The 16,418-nt window shown below is 39.8% G+C and overlaps 1 protein-coding gene across 1 annotated transcript; it reads left to right on the top strand.

Annotated features, from left to right (window-relative positions):
• Positions 1-2,034: 2,034 nt before the first annotated feature.
• Positions 2,035-4,269, top strand: LOC118906227 (lithostathine-like). Its single transcript, XM_036873661.1, is given in 5 exon segments — positions 2,035-2,129; positions 2,691-2,811; positions 3,020-3,157; positions 3,795-3,921; positions 4,202-4,269. Coding segments are annotated over 5 exon segments (549 nt in total).
• The last annotated feature ends 12,149 nt before the right edge of the window (positions 4,270-16,418 follow it).

Genomic DNA, 16,418 nt, shown 5'->3' with positions numbered 1-16,418 from the left:
GACACAGGTTTGAGCCCTGGTCCGGGGAGACCCCACATGCCACAGAGCAACTAAGCCCATGCACCACAACTACTGAGCCTGTGCTCTAGAGCCCATGAGCCACAACTACTGAGCCCACGTGCCACAACTACTGAAGCCTGCACACCTAAAGCCTGTGCTCCGCAACAAGAGAAGCCACCACAATGAGAAGACTGCACACCTCAACGAAGAGTAGCCCCCACTCACCACAACTGGAGAAAGCCCACACACAGCAACAAAGACCCAACAAAGCCAAAAATAAATAAATAAAATAAATAAAAATTTATTAATAAATAAAATAAAATAAAATTGATAACCAACAAGGACCTACTGTGTGGCACAGGGAACTCTGCTCAATATTCTGCAATAACCTAAATGGGAAAAGAATTTGAAAAAAAATAGATACATGTATATATAAAAATGAATCACTTTGCTGTACACCTGAAACTAACACAACATTATTAATCAACTATATTTCAATATAAAATAAAAAAATATATTTACTAAAATGAGTTATCTTTACTGCTTCATCAATGTCATTTTTTTTTTTTTTTTGGAGGCACCATGCGGCATGCAGGATCTTAGTTCCCTGACCAGGGATTGAACCCATGACCCATGGAGCAGAAGCGTGTAGTCTTAACCACTGGACGGCCAGGGAAGTCCCAAAGGACATTTTAGAGTGAACATATTTGTTTGTTTCTTGCAAATGCATGGGAGTGAAGAACACAGGTTGACACCCTTACCTTGGTGAATGCTGAGGACCCCGAAATTTACCCACAGTTGCCTGTGCCCCATCAGTGCAAATGTCAACACAGTGAAGAAGGCAAATAATATTTTAGTAAAGTTATGAACATTGAAATATTACAGTCCCCCTGAAATGGTCTTGAAGACCCCCAGGGGTCTGCACATCATGGTCTGAGAATGCCACTCTGAGGTATCAAATCCCCGGCTCGGAATTGAAGTGAACTGAGTAATTATTTCTCAGTCTTCCCACACAGAGTTGGCCAGAAGGCAAATCTACCTGATCCTGGTTTGTCTATTGCCTTAGAACACTCCATGCTTCCTTCACACCTTGTTCCAATAAGGAGAAAGCAATGCTGAAATATTGCTCTTTCCCATTGCTTCAATTCTTTTGTTTCCCTCAACTAATATCTTGCCCTCAGCAATATTTTCCAATGTTATACTCACCCAGCTTTTACTTATTACTTGTTTGGTTTTCTTTAACCTTAAAAGACAGGGATTAATGAAACTCATGTATATGCCAACAAGAGTCAGTTCTTGACAGATTTCCCAAAAATACACTTTTAGTACTTCTTTAACTATCCAATGTCACATATTTTCTAAACTATGAAACAGAATTCAAGCCACCAGGCTGCCTTCATTTCTATAAGTTTTTCAGACCAGGTACCTGGACAAGGATGGCAAAAGCATAAACTTCACCTGTTCCTGAGAAAGTACTGGTCTGCTCAAGATAAAGAAGTAACAGCTGTGGCAATTCCCAGGCTTTGATGGGAAGGATCTCCTCCCTGTGGTGGAAATCTCCTTGAATCAATGCCAGACACTTCCCCATGACCACTTTCATGCCTCCAGTTTCCTGTTATTCATTTCAGCACCCCTCCTTCAAATCCTCTTATAAAAACCCAGTCTTTTCTGCCCCGACCAACCAGTGCAGATCCCTGCAAGACAGGTAAGTGGGAGCTGAGAGAAGATGAGACCCCTGACAGGGGTTTCATCTCACACATTTCAGGGAAGGTATACAAGGATCCCTGTCTGCAGAGAACGTAGGAGATTTGAGACCAGGTAAAGGCAGTCCTGGGTGGTCTCAGGTGTAGTAGTATGTACAGATTTTCCAATTCTTTCCAGAAGTATGGAAGGGGATGGATACTATCCAGATGGATTTATTCCTAGGGAACTAGACAGAGGAAAAGACAAGAGATACAACAGGGGATTTCTCATGCCCTCTCCCTGACCACCCTTCCTTTAGTTCTCTGGTTGTCTCCACACATCACAGACAAAATGATGCCTTCCATGGGCCTCCCCAGCCTGTCCTGGATGCTGCTCTCCTGCCTGATGCTCCTGTCTCAAGTCCAAGGTGAGACTTCTCTGCCTCAGTCACTGGGTTCCCAGTGTTTGCTCAGGGCCAAGAAGAGGAGGAAAGCTCCTGTGTGCCTCCCATGGTAATGGTACATCCCCATACAACAACATTGCCTGAAATTCCTGTGTCATCACTCCTTCCTTCAGGGTAACTAGTGGTGGGAGTCTCCCCAGTGGTCCAGTAACAGTGGGATGAGATGATTTCCATTTTCTCAGTAGAGTCTAATTTATGTGGGTGATTAAGGAGGGAAAGTATAGAGTGTTTTTAATGAGATGAATAGAAGGAGAAAGACTGAAGGATCCAGTAGAAGAATAGTCAGCCCAGAAGAGGAGAAAAGTTGGACTTTTGAATAAGGCAGATGAATAAAAAGAAAACAGACCATCTCCCAAGTACTAGGTCTAGTTCATGATAAAAAAAAAAAAAATCCTGGGAGTGTTGGCAATTGTGACAAGCAGTCAGGAGTGTGATGTCACTGCCCCAAGCACTGGCCTCATAGATATTATTCAAGGTCACCGCCCCACTTCAATATCTTCTCTCCATTTCACCCCATCCTTCTCCTTTATTTTTTCCTCCTCAGGGGAAATTCCCAGAAGGAACTGCCCTCTGCACGGATCAGCTGTCCGAAAGGCTCCATGGCCTATGCGTCCTACTGCTATGCCTTGTTTATAACACCCAAACCTGGATGGATGTAGACATGAGTGCTGGGATTTGCAGTTAAGGCTGATAAGGAGAAGCAAATTAGAGACAGGGTTTGGGGGCTGGGAGTCTCCATTCTTTAGAGTTTCTTGAGGGTGAGAATGAGCACCTCATCTTTTGCAAACACAACCCCTTCTCACCTACCTTGTCCCTGCCCTTCCCTCAGTGAGGGTCTCAAGCTTCTCCTCAGTCTCTCCCTTCTCCACACAGATTACCTGCCAGAAGAGGCCCTCAGGTCACCTTGTGTCTGTGCTCAGTGGGGTTGAGGGATCCTTCGAGGCCTCCCTTCTCAAGAACAATTTGAAAATCTTCTCAGACATCTGGATTGGGCTCCATGACCCCACAGAGGTACACTTACATCCTCTTTAATCTGTTACCTCCCAAGATGCTATGGCCCCCCAGGCCCCTCCCTATCCCCTGCCCCTGCCAAGAAAATATCCTAGAGATCCCTGGAGCTCAGGGGATAATTGGAGAAAATGGAGAGCCTTGAGGCCAGCTGAAGAGCTGAGTTCTGTGCAGGTCCCTAGCCTCCAGCTAAAATTAATCTGCCTCTTGTCAAACTTTTATACAATTCACACATCATGCCTTGTAATTCGGTTCTCTGAGCTTCCCTGAGTCTGCACATGCTGTGCTTAGCAAATGGTAAATGAAGACTTAGGATTGACACAGTTTTCCCTTTTATAAAACAGACATTGTCTCGGAGGTTCTGAGGGTAATCACAAATGCACCACCAAGTACAGTTCACACAGTGACACATTACTCGTAGGGATTCCATTGGTATTTGTGATTATTTGCTTTGGAATTTGCCAATAAGAGCAAAGAGTTCGGGAGAGTTTCCCAGAGGAGAGCTGTGGGGTATCACCTGGAAGAGCAGAGCAAATTCCGTGATGCTGGGGAGGGGATCAGTCGTTCTAGCTGAGGGAATCAGGCCAGGAGAACTCTAAAGACCTTTCCACCTCACCTGACTCCATCCTCTGCTCTATAGGACTCTGAGCCCAATGCCAGTGGACGGGAGTGGAGTAGTACTGATGTGCTCAATTACGTTGCCTGGGAGCGAAATCCAGCCACCGTCTCAAACCCTGGCTACTGTGAGAAACTGTCAAGAAACACAGGTAAGAAACAGAGGAGATCACTTCTGCTCAGCCTTTTTCATCCCCTCATTCCCCATTTCTGGGCCTGGTCTTCAGAGAATCCTCCTGGGCTGGGACTGTAATATTGGCTTATCTGTTTCCATCCCCTCTCTTTCCTTTTTTTCTGTCTCTTTCCCCTGGAGTGGGACCCTTGTGAAGATAACAGAGGGTCTTTGAGTCCTAGGCCAGAATCTGGGATGCATCTCCATTGGGTTCTCAAGCTCCACCAGCCCCATTTACTTGAGCTCTTCTGTCTCTTCAGGGTATCTGAAGTGGAGAGATTATAACTGTTATGTGAACTTACCCTATGTCTGCAAGTTCACGGATTAGGTCAGATGGGAAGTCAGCAGTTTGAGTCTGGTGTGCAGCTCATCATGGACTTGGAACCAAGTGTGAAGAACCATCCCAAAGGGGGATATGCTCCCCATACCCACAACCTGACCACCTTATTCTGACCTTCCCTTCTCCCCAACCTAATTTCAGGCTCTTTTGTGGGTTCCATAACCTGGTTTTTCAAGGTTCCTAATAAAAATGTTAGTCTTCCATTGCCTGTCTTCTCTGCTTCATTTCCATAGACAAACTCTGAGAAGGAAGAAGTGGGTGGGCAAGGAGAAACTTTGGTCAATCTCTGCCCAATTTCACCCAGGTCCTTGAGGAAATAACTACATATATATATATATTCTTCTTAGCATATTTGTGTATTGTGTATTTATATTGAGGTACATCAGCACTGCTTCTGTAGGATGTGTGTTGTGGACATATAAAGACATCTCTCTCCCACACACTCTATTGCTCACACATTCCCCCAAGACAGGTTTCTGAGGGTATGAGGCAACCAGTCTTAGGGTATGTGATGATGTTTAGAACTGTACTTCCTAAACCATCAGTGTGAAACATAATGAACAGATTTTATTAATATTCATAAAATACAATGCAAATGAATTAACAGACTACTTAAAAGGATAAAACAGATAATCAAAATGAAAACCTGTTTTTGTTGTGATTGGTTTTGACAAACATAAATGTAATCTGTCAAACTGAGTACAGTTTTCTAATATCTGTCAAATTCTGTACTTAACTTACCATGTTCAGCTAGCAGTGGTCCATCTAACCAAATGTTGCCTTGTTCCTATATGGTACTTGTGAGAATGTACCCCAGTAGGTCCTCTGTCCTTGGGCCTTAAAAACACCCTGACCTCGGTCAGGACTGGAGTTGGTATGACTTTAATGTCTAGCAGGATTTTTTTTTAACACTTTTTGGATGAAAAACTAATGTTTTTTTTTTAAGAAATTCTCCTTACCTAACCGAAGGCAAGACCCAGCCTTTTCGTGTATCTGCATATTTCAAGACCACTAAACTGTCTTCCACCTTATCACCACCCCTCCCTCATCACTAGCTTCTTTTATGGAAAAAATAAATGTTTTGGACTAGTTCCCTAACATGGGAAAAATTATCATATGAGACCACTGACAAAAATTTCCATATGGGTAAAGAACACTATAGCATTGCCATGTAAGGGTATTGCTTCTCAAATAAAGAGATGAAATGAATGGTCAGTGTCTTTTTTTCCTAATGTTTGTTAAATTTCATTTGTTCTTTCTAGGATAGACAGCCTTGACTAAATACTCTTTCAGAATTTTTGGTGGAAACACTTCTTTATCATTTTAAATAAATTTATGATTGTACAATGCCAGGGGTCTCGATTTTCTTCCCTGTTTAAAGTAACAACATGGGTTTGAAAAGTTCACAGTGATTGTACTTGTGCCAGTTTCTATTTTAGTTGAGTTCTCCCTTCAATGGCAGGTGGGCTACCACAGCTGTGGGGACCAGATCCTCTTCTTCCTGTTGGAACCCATTGTGTTAGATAGGATATTTGTAGTTGAAAGTAAGAAAAATCCCAACATAATTTGGCTCAAAAAAGTAAAGGTATTTACTGGATACATAACTGAAAAATCTAACAGTGAGGAAGGCTTTGAGCTCAGTTTGAACAGGGCTCAAATGTCATTTCTCTGGGGCTCACTTGTCTGCATTCTCTTTTATCTATATCCTTTATCTGTTTACTGCCTTCCTTTGTTACAGCACAGCAGAGTTGCCAGCAGCAACTGGGGCTACTGATTGCTACTCAACATCAGAATAGAGAATTTATATTCTTCCCTAAATTTATAAAATAAAAGAATCCTGAGCTTCACTCTTTTTAGACAAACCTGAGCAGATCACTACAGGCAAGGGTATGTCATGGGCTGGCACTTGAAGCCTGAATTATTGTGCGTACTTGAACCATTATTAGAGCAAAGAGGATATATTATCCTAGTTGAATTACATGAGTTGTAAACTGTCCAGGATCTTGGAGTGTGATCACTATCAACAAACCTCAGGAAGGGTTACTCTCAGAAGGATGGAAGGATTGGGTTTTCTTATGGAACACCTGGGAGCTGTTAGAGAAAGGGAGAAAGAAAACAATGAAACTGGGTAGGTCCCCAGGGATTATAACTACACACATATTCGGAGTATTGAAAGTAAGTAAAACTTGAAGTTGTAATTGGGATTAGGGGATATGAAAAATGGTTAAATCTTCTTTTCTTTTTTTGCTTAATAATGAGCAATTACCATATTACTACCATCAAAAGAATCAAAATACAAGCATGTCCAGTGAGGGGAGGCATCCTAAATTTGCAGACTCTAAGTTAAGGACAAGTCAGTTTGCTGTTGACACCTGACATCATATAATATCACTCTTCCAGTTTTTCAGTTCTTTTTGCCAGCTTACATAGTGAATGTTCCTCTATAGGTTTTTTTTGCCCAGATTATTATGTAAATGTGCCATGGCTATTTTCAGCCTCTCTTTGAAAGTAACCAGTCCCACTGACACTTAAAGCTTATATGGCATGAATTTTTAAACCTAGTTTGGTGATGATGTATATTTTCAAAAGGCAATAAGTCATCTGGTGAAGATAAAATCAAAACACTGCCCTCTCCACAGAGCAATGAAAGGATAGAGAATTAAGAGGATGCTTGGAAAAATCTGTGATATTATACTTTATTAAATCTTTTCAAACTGTTCACTCGAAATCAAATTTAGACTGGATATTGCTGTTCTCCTAAGGATGTATTAAATATTATGATATTTAGATTACCTGGAACTCCAGCAAGGCCACTTCTGTACCCATATTCTGGGTCTATAAACCAAGTGGCTGCTTAATGATTCCCTATCAATGCAGGAAATTTTGCCAGCCATTTTTCCAGAAAGAAGTACCTTCTGATTTTTCTTAAAATAAGAAAAATATCACTTAAAACAATCATGAGCATTTTAAATCATTGATTAAAGAAATTATTTATTCCTATCTTTTCAAAAATTAAAATAAAGATAATATAGACATTCAACAAACTGGATAAGTTTAATTGTGGTACAACTATTGAATTGAATATGAGCTAATATAAATTACAATGAAATGTTTCTTTCTGTTAAATTATAAAATGTACATGTGGGAGGTTGAGGCAGTGAAGGAGCTCCTTTTCCATTCCCGACTCACCGTACAGCTTGAGTGGTTTTACCAGAGTAGATGGGGAAGATTTATTATAGCAGGACCTGAGCAAAGGGTAGAGGTAACATCAAAGCCTATCAAGTGAGCAGAACAAAGCCAGGACACTGAGAAGGGACACAGGTGACGTGGGCTCGGAGAGATTCCCAGAATGGGGAGAAGCCCTTCCAGGCATAGGATGGAACTGTCAAATGTAAGGTATCCTCCCCACAATCAGTCCCACTTTCCTTTAGGCAAGGTGAAGTTTTATCATTTCTGAATGCCTCCAGGTGCCCAGTTCCCATGTCCCTGAGAGGCAGAGGGTGTGAGAAAAAATCTTCCAGGAGAGGCTGCAGAAAGGAAGCAAAGAAGTAACCCAGAAGGGATGCAAGAGATCAGGCCTCCTGGGAATATTTAGGAAGATATTTGGAAAGAGATTCATGGAAGAGAGAAGCAGGGAAGAGTGGACAGACCGTTACCCCTACTGACAGCCCATCTTATCTCCTGATTATGCCCTTTTCCTCAAATTTAAAAAAATGACCAACACTTGCCTATGTAGAATCTGATGGTAACAGATGAGGATGATAAAGAAGGTGATAATTCTTCCAATTGAATCCAATTGCAAATATCCCTGAAAATCTGACTCTAGTCTAAAAATTTTACTTGTGAGCTTATATCTTATTATTTGAAGTGAAAAAAACAAAAAACAAAAACATGATACAGTGGGTTTCCACCCCAAACCCCAATCCCCCAACCAATGCTCTAAAACCCATGAACACCTATGTTTAAGTAACAAGCTGTCATGTTAAAATGGAAAATTCTTTAAAACTTGATTTCCTGATTAGCACACAATGAATGAGTTTATTTTAAAAATTGTTTTTATTGTATGAGGTGCAAGACCCAGTGATTCCTCTCTCTACACCAGCATCATCTGTGACTTGAACTCGTTTTGAAAAGAACACATGATTCTGATCTTTTATTAGTGGTGCTTGGTATGTAACTTGAGACTTAGCGCACTTGTAATTTTATTAAAGGATTCATATTGAGATTTGGGGATGCAAATATGAAGTTTTCTTACATAAATTTTGGCTGAAAAATATTGCACAGGGGGATATACACATTGTGTGGAGTTTGGATCATTAAAACCCAAGAGTTGTTCTTTTAAGAAAATGTTAACCAGAGACGCTGTCTTCAGGATATGCCTTGCCATATCTTAGGTGTTATTCAGAATGCATCATAAAGATGACAAAAGATTTCTAGTTGTATAGTGCTTTAGGTACATTCATTGCTCAATCCCATCCTTTTAAAGACTATGAAATGCTCAGCATCTTACTGCTGCCAGCTTCCCAAGGACCCTTCCCCAGACTTTTAAACGCATACATATCATCTTTTTCTAAACATCATTGACTATCACAGTGCAAAGAACCCTATTGTTTCACTGAGGAAGCAAAGAATGTTCAGAGAAGACTTGGGAAACAATTCTATGTGGGGCTCTGATGTTTCTGCACTTCATGCAAGCAGAGGCACTGACTGCCCTTTCTTCTGGTCTATCTTTGCAAGGATGTCTGTGTAATGAAGAGCCTTTAAAAATAGAGATAGTATCTCTCTCCAAAGCAAAGGGCAGGCTTGCTTAGAGTTTTAGAAAATGGACATAGTGTTTCCATCCAGAGTGAAATTAAGTCAGGCATGGTTACTCTCCAGTACAAGAAAGATGTTTCCCTCTGAAGTAAGGAGTAGGCTAGCTTACTGCCCATCATAAAGATTCAGGTTTCCTAAGCTCCGGTAGCATAATTATAGGGGATATTCCTCTACTGTAGCATAACCCACTACATGTGAAGGCAACTGTCTGGGTCCATCTATGTCCCACCATTGGACTAGGGGGTAAGGGGAACTGAGCTGAATATTGTGAAACTCATCATGCTACAAGTACTAAAGTCCTTTGCCTTCTGCCAATATCTGTGAAACCGTGGGGAGCAACTATGCTTGCTACTAGGGAAAATTTCAGAGAGCTCATGGTCCTTGACATGAAATTAAGTAACTTTTGCAGCACATTGGAAGAAAAGAACTTTAACTGAAGGGTCTTGAATCTTACCTCCTAATTTCTTTCTATTGTTGTTTCCATTCCATTTTCCTTGCAGAAAAAAAACAGGTTTCTTGTTGTTTTTTAAATTACACCGGTCGGAACTGCTATCTTGGCCTTTTCCTCTGGAAATCTTCCCCTCCCCCCCTTCCCTTCATGTCCTACTGTGTCTCTCTTTCCCTTCCGCTTATAGATCTACTGGCGTTATAGACCCCACCCTGACATGGTGTCTAGTCCTGCATGATACCAGGAGAGTCCCATCATTCTTCCCTTAGGGAAAACTGAGCTTTCCAAGAGCCTCTAAAGGAAAACTGAATTTTTTTTTGATGGATAGTTATAACTTTAATTCAATTATATTATGAGGAAGGAGCAAAAAGTAAAAATATCAATGAACAAAGTAAGTCAAAAAGAGGACTATAGAATAATACAAAGATATTTGAAGGAAGAAAGTAAAAGAGGGAAGCATATACTAATGAAACATGAAATAAACATATAATAGAAAGGATCATGAAGCCAAAACTTGACCAAGAAAAAAGAGAAAGCACAAATAAATTCTATTATAAATAAAATGGGACCCTAACTACTGATGTAGCAAACATTAAAAAGATGAGAAAAACATTATAATAGCCTCATACTAATAAACTGCTTAGAATATATAACTTTCCAAAACTGACCCACAAAGAAAAAGACTGAATTCTCTTTAATAACCATTTAAAAATCTGGACTGTTAAAAAAAAAAAAAAAAAAAAATCCTACCAAAAGGGAAACATGAGGTCTACAGAGCTTTACAGGTAAATTCTATAGGATAGTAAAGAAACAGATTATCCAAACATTATACAAACCCTTAAAATAATAGAAGAAGGGTGAACACTGCCAAACACACTCTGTGAGGTTGGTATAGCTTGATAACAAAATTGGACAAGGACAGCACAAAAAACCAGAAAACTACAGGCCAATCTCACCCATGAACCAATATGCAAACTCCAAGCCAAAATTAACAGCAAAGTGAACCCAGCAATATATTAAAAAACTAAAACTTCATGGCTAAATTAAGTTTATCCCAAAATGTAATCAAAATCATGACCAGGAATTTTTCATGAACGTTCAACAAAAGGCTAAGGATAGCCAAGACTCTCCTCAAAAACTAGTTGAACAAACTTGTCTTACCAATTATGTAATTAATAATTAAGACAGTGCATTGGTGCAGTGATAGAAAAATAGAGCTAAGGAATAAAACAATGAGCCCAGAAAGAGACCCATGCAAGTATGAAAACTTACTACCTGACAGAGGTTACATTATAGATCCCTCGAACACTTGATTATTCATAAAAACAAAACTAAATTCAGATCCTTGCATAATAAACATTAAAACTTTCAATGTAAAAGGCAAAACTCCTTTACTATCTTTTTTATTTCCTTGTTCCCAATTTTTTTTATTAACATCTTTATTGGAGTATAATTGCTTTACAATGGTGTGTTAGTTTCTGCTGTATAAAAAAGTGAATCAGCTATACATGTACACATATCCCCATATCTCCTCCCTCTTGCATCTCCCTCCCACCCTCCCTATCTCACCCCTCTAGGTGGTCACAAAGCACGGAGCTGATCTCCCTGTGCTATGTGGCTGCTTCCCACTAGCCATCTATTTTACATTTAGTAGTGCATATATATCAATGCCATTCTCTCACTTCGTCCCAGCTTACCCTTCCTCCTCCCCGTGTCCTCAAGTCCATTCTGTATGTCTGTGTCTTTATTGCTGTCCTGCCCTAGGTTCTTCAGAACCATTTCTTTTTCTTTTTTTTAGATTCCATATATATGTGTTAGCATACAATAATTGTTTTTCTCTTTCTGACTTACTTCACTCTGTATGACAGACTCTAGGCCCATCCACCTCACTACAAATAACTCAATTTCATCTTTTTTTATGGCTGAGTAATATTCCATTCTATATATGTGCTACATCTTCTTTTTCCATTCATCTATCAATGGACACTTAGGTTGCTTCCATGTCCTGGCTATTGTAAATAGTGCTGCAGTGAACATTGTGGTACATGACTCTTTTTGAGTTATGGTGTTCTTAGGGTATGTACCCAGTAGTGGGATTGCTGGGTCATATGGTAGTTCTATTTTTAGTTTTTTAAGGAACCTCCATGCTGTTCTCCATAGTGGTTGTATCAATTCCTACCAACAGTGAAAGAAGCTTCCCTTTTCTCCACACCCTCTCCAGCATTTATTGTTTGTAGATTTTTTGATGATGGCCATTCTGACCAGTGTGAAGTGATACCTCATTGTAGTTTTGATGTGCATTCCTCTAATGATTAGTGACGTTGAGCATCCTTTCATGTGTTTGTTGGCAATCTGTATATCTTCTTTGGAGAAATGTCTATTTAGGTCTTCTGCCCATTTTTGGATTGGGTTGTTTGTTTTTTTGATATTGAGCTGCATGAGCTGCGTGTATATTTTGGAGATTAATCTTTTGTCAGTTGCTTCGTTTGCACATATTTTCTCCCATTCTGTGGGTTGTCTTTTCATCTTGTTTATGGTTTCCTTTGCTGTGCAAAAGCTTTTAAGTTTCATTAGGCCCCATTTGTTTATTTTTGTTTTTATTTCCCTTTCTCTAGGAGGTGGGTCAAAAAGGATCTTGCTGTGATTTATGTCATAGAGTGTTCTGTCTACGTTTTCCTCTAAGAGTTTTATACTGCCTGGCCTTACATTTATGCCTTTAATCCATTTTGAGTTTATTTTTGTGTATGGTGTTAGGGAGTGTTCTAATTTCATTCTTTTACTTGTAGCTGTCCAGTTTTCCCAACACCACTTATTGAAGAGGCTGTCTTTTCTCCATTGTATATTCTTACCTCCTTTATCAAAGATAAGGTGACCATATGTGTGTGGGTTTATCTCTGAGCTTTCTATCCTGTTCCACTGATCTATATTTCTGTTTTTGTGCCAGTACCATACTGTCTTGATTACTGTAGTTTTGTAGTATAGCCTGAAGTCAGGGCGCCTGATTCCTCCAGCTGTTTTTCTTTCTCAAGATTGCTTTGGCTATTCGGGGTCTTTTGTGTTTCCATACAAATTGTGAAATTTTTTGTTCTAGTTCTGTGAAAAATGTCACTGGTAGTTTGATAGGGATTGCACTGAATCTGTAGATTGCTTTGGGTAGTATAGTCATTTTCACAGTGTTGATACTTCCAATCTGAGAACATGGTATATCTCTCCATCTGTTTGTATCATCTTAATTTCTTTCATCAGTGTCATAGTTTTCTGCATACAGGTCTTTTGTCTCCTTAGGTTGGTTTATTCCTAGGTACTTTATGCTTTTTGTTGCAGTGGTAAGTGGGAGTGGGAAAATTGAATTTTAGACAAATATCCTCCTGAAATATCTGTTAACATCAAATATTGTGGACTTCAAGAGATCATGGATTAGGAAATCTTGCAAGAAAACAAGTCTGGAAAAAGTCGACTAGAATACCATTAAATTGTGTGGGTTTGGTACATATATACAATGAAATATTACTCAGCCATAGAAATAATGAAATAATGCCATTTGAAACAAACTGTATGGACCTAGAGATTATCATACTTAGAGAAAAAGAAATTATCATATGATATCATTTATTTAAAAAATGATACAAATGAACTTATTTACAAAACAGAAACAGACTCACAGACAGAGAAAATAATCTTATGGTTTCCAAAGGGGAAAAGTGGGGGAAGGGATAAATTAGGAGTTTGGAATTAAAACATAGACACTACCATATATAAAATAGATAATCAACAAGGACCTACTGTACAGCACAGGAAACTCAACTCAATATTCTATAATAACCTATATGGGAATAGAACCTGAAAAAGAATGGATATATGTATATGTATAACTAAATCACTTTGCTGTACACTTTGCTGTGAAATTAACACAACATTGTAAATCAACTATACTCCAATATAAAATAAAATTTAAATAAACAAAAATAAAAGTATGAAAAAATTTTAAAAATAAAAAATTTGTGTAGGTGAGCTTTTCTATGTTTTTTTATCCTATCCTGAGGAATATTTAAGGTAAGGAATTTTCAGATTCTCTTTTTTTTTAGTTTTTATATATTTCTAAAGCCATCTTCACAATAATTTTTTAAATGCTGATGATTAAATATTTGGAATCTTTAAACTTTTTGATCATAAAGTACCACATAAAGAGGTTGTCTTATTTATAACTCAAAATCCCCTGAAGAGTGACATTCGAAATTAGCTTTGATAAAATCCTAACAGATCTTCCAGTGTTTAGTGCTATTGGCACCATGATCTTTGTCATGGTAAAAGGCAGAAAATGACCCTGAAGTTTGTTGCATGACTGGTAGTTGCTCATATTCAAATGATATTCAATATTCATATTCAAATGATACGAAGATAGAAGAAACAAAAAATCAGACCTCCTCATGCTACAGTCCCAGTTTGTCTTGATAACCATGAGTAGTGAAACAGATTAGGTCAAGAAGCTTAGATCAAGGACAAAGGAGAGAGAATAAGGGCATAGACCACATTTTAAAGCAAAGAGAGTGGAGCAGTGCTTAGGAGAGGGCTTCCTCAGCCACCCATTTGCTGGGACTCTCAGGTGGAAAGATGTCAAGGGATTTCTGGAAGTAGCTGAGCTGAGTGGTAGGGGGTCCAGCTCTGTCCAAGTCACTGCTCCAAAAACTGGGAGGAAATCAAGCAGAGCACTGTTAGCCTTTATTCAAAATACCTGGCCTGAGAAGACTCCCAAGGAACATTCTGATTTGGGTTAGAAATGCTTATTGTTTTATGGAGCTCTAGCATGGGAAGGTGTGTTGAGGTTCAGCTACTGTCAAGAAAAAAGGAAATGTTCTTGAAAATTAGCAAACATAACTTGGGCGACCTAGATTTTCTCTAAGTGAGGGAAGAGATACAGGGGCTGATTTTCTGTACAAGGTGGGGGTGGTTGGGAGAGAGGTGGAAAATGGCCAGAGGGGCAAATACAAGCAAATCCCAGAGGAAATGTTTCCATCTCCAATCTTTCAGGTGCTTTCATATAAGAGATAGGGAGATTATTCTCATTATACAGGTTTGAATGAGGTTCATCTCAGGGAAGCATGAGGGCAGACAAACCTGCATTATACAGAATGCCAATGACCCCCAATGACACTTGATCTTACATACTGTCTCCCCTTGATTGTGAAAAGAACCTTTAGCATGATGAGATACTAACCCCTCATTATGTGATATTATATGGCAAAATGGATTCTTGAAGAAGCAATTCAGGTCACTAATCAGTTAACTGAGTCAATAAAATGAGAACTTCCTGGGAGTTTATTGAACTGGGCCCAATCTAATTACATGAGCCATTTAGATGCAGTTTTCTCAGATTGACAGTGTAAGGGGAAGTCAAAAGATTCAAAGCACCAAAAAGATTTATTCTGTCTTTGCTGGTTTAGTAGATGGAGGTGACCCTGTACCAAGGTGTGCAGTTGAGAGTGGCACCTCAGTGGACAGCCAGCAGGAAATGGACCTCAGTCCTACAACTACCAGGAACTGAATTCTGCCAATAACCTGAAAGCAAGTGGGAGTTTGTTACACAGCAAAATTAAACTAATACAGTGGGGTTTCCATGGGATAAAATATGTGGGGTTTAGGCTGGAATCACTCTTATTGAGTGAAAATTACCTTCTCTGAGTATCAAAGGTCCTATGCCTGTCAGATATTAATGAACAGATTTAGCCTATCTTCTGGTGTATCCTAAGCCTGTATCAGGCCATGCTTAAGGAAAACATTGTGAAAGAGAATTCTCTGTCTGACCCTATTGTACTCTGAAGTTAGAAAAATAAGGGAAACACCAGTGTTGAAAACATCCACCAGATGGCAGGTCTGAGGACAGACCAGCAAGGTCCCATCAGAGAGATGTTTAAAGATTCCAGGAGGTTCATTTGCAAGGGATGGTGTGTGATCCTGACTGACCTTAAAGTGTGCTCAATGGAAGAAAAGCAGCATGGGCTTACAGGCTACTTGGGAGATGGTCACAGTGCAAATGAAGGAGTGGTTTGGTCAATCCGTTGAAATCATATCAGAGCAATGCAGGCAGAGGATGGGTCAGGAAACTGATGGCAGGTGAGGGCCAACAAAACAAGAACCCAGTACGAAATCTGCAAGTGGAGGTGTTCAGAGATAAGAACAGCATGAATTTTGAAAGAAAGCAAAAGAAGGAAAAAATATACTGGAAGACAGAAGTGTTGAACTTTAGCCCCTCTTTCTTTGACAGTAAGATATTGGACAAGTCAGTTAAGTTCGGTGACTTCAAGCTGCTTTCCCCACTTGCCCCAAGCAGAGTTGCTCCACATTTTGCCCCACTGCCTCCCTTGTCCCTGTGTCCCATAAATTGTCCCATTACAGGTTCATACTCTCTCTGCCTGCCCCCTGCTGCCCTCCCTCTCACACCAGCCATCACTCTTCCTGGAAGGACTCAGTTTCTTCCCCTTGTGCTCGGGATCATGGGAACAAAGCATCTGGTTGCTGCTGGGGAAGGGCAAATCCTGCCTTTGACTTGGACAGTTTGCCAACCTGCCTGGGGGATGGGACTACATCTGTGACAATTCCCAGGGTGTTCCAAGAAGAGATTACTCCTGATGCTGGAATTTCCTTATGTCAGGACCCTCTGTAGGGTCTCTGAGCTTTCATCTGTGCCCTCCCCTTATAATTCAAATTCAAGGCTTTATAGGGGAGGAATCTAGAGGAAAAAAAAGCTACTTCTGAATGTGAGAAATTTACAATGTTTCTAGAGACTTCTTGCTCAAACTAAGTAAATTAAATAACTGGTGGCTTGATGGAGAATGTGTTTCTGACCCTTCAAAGATAATGCGATTTAGAGGAGGGA

Source organism: Balaenoptera musculus, chromosome 13, assembly GCF_009873245.2.
Source record: "Balaenoptera musculus isolate JJ_BM4_2016_0621 chromosome 13, mBalMus1.pri.v3, whole genome shotgun sequence".
NCBI classification, from domain to species: domain Eukaryota; kingdom Metazoa; phylum Chordata; class Mammalia; order Artiodactyla; family Balaenopteridae; genus Balaenoptera; species Balaenoptera musculus.
This window is presented reverse-complemented; position numbering and strand designations above follow the sequence as displayed.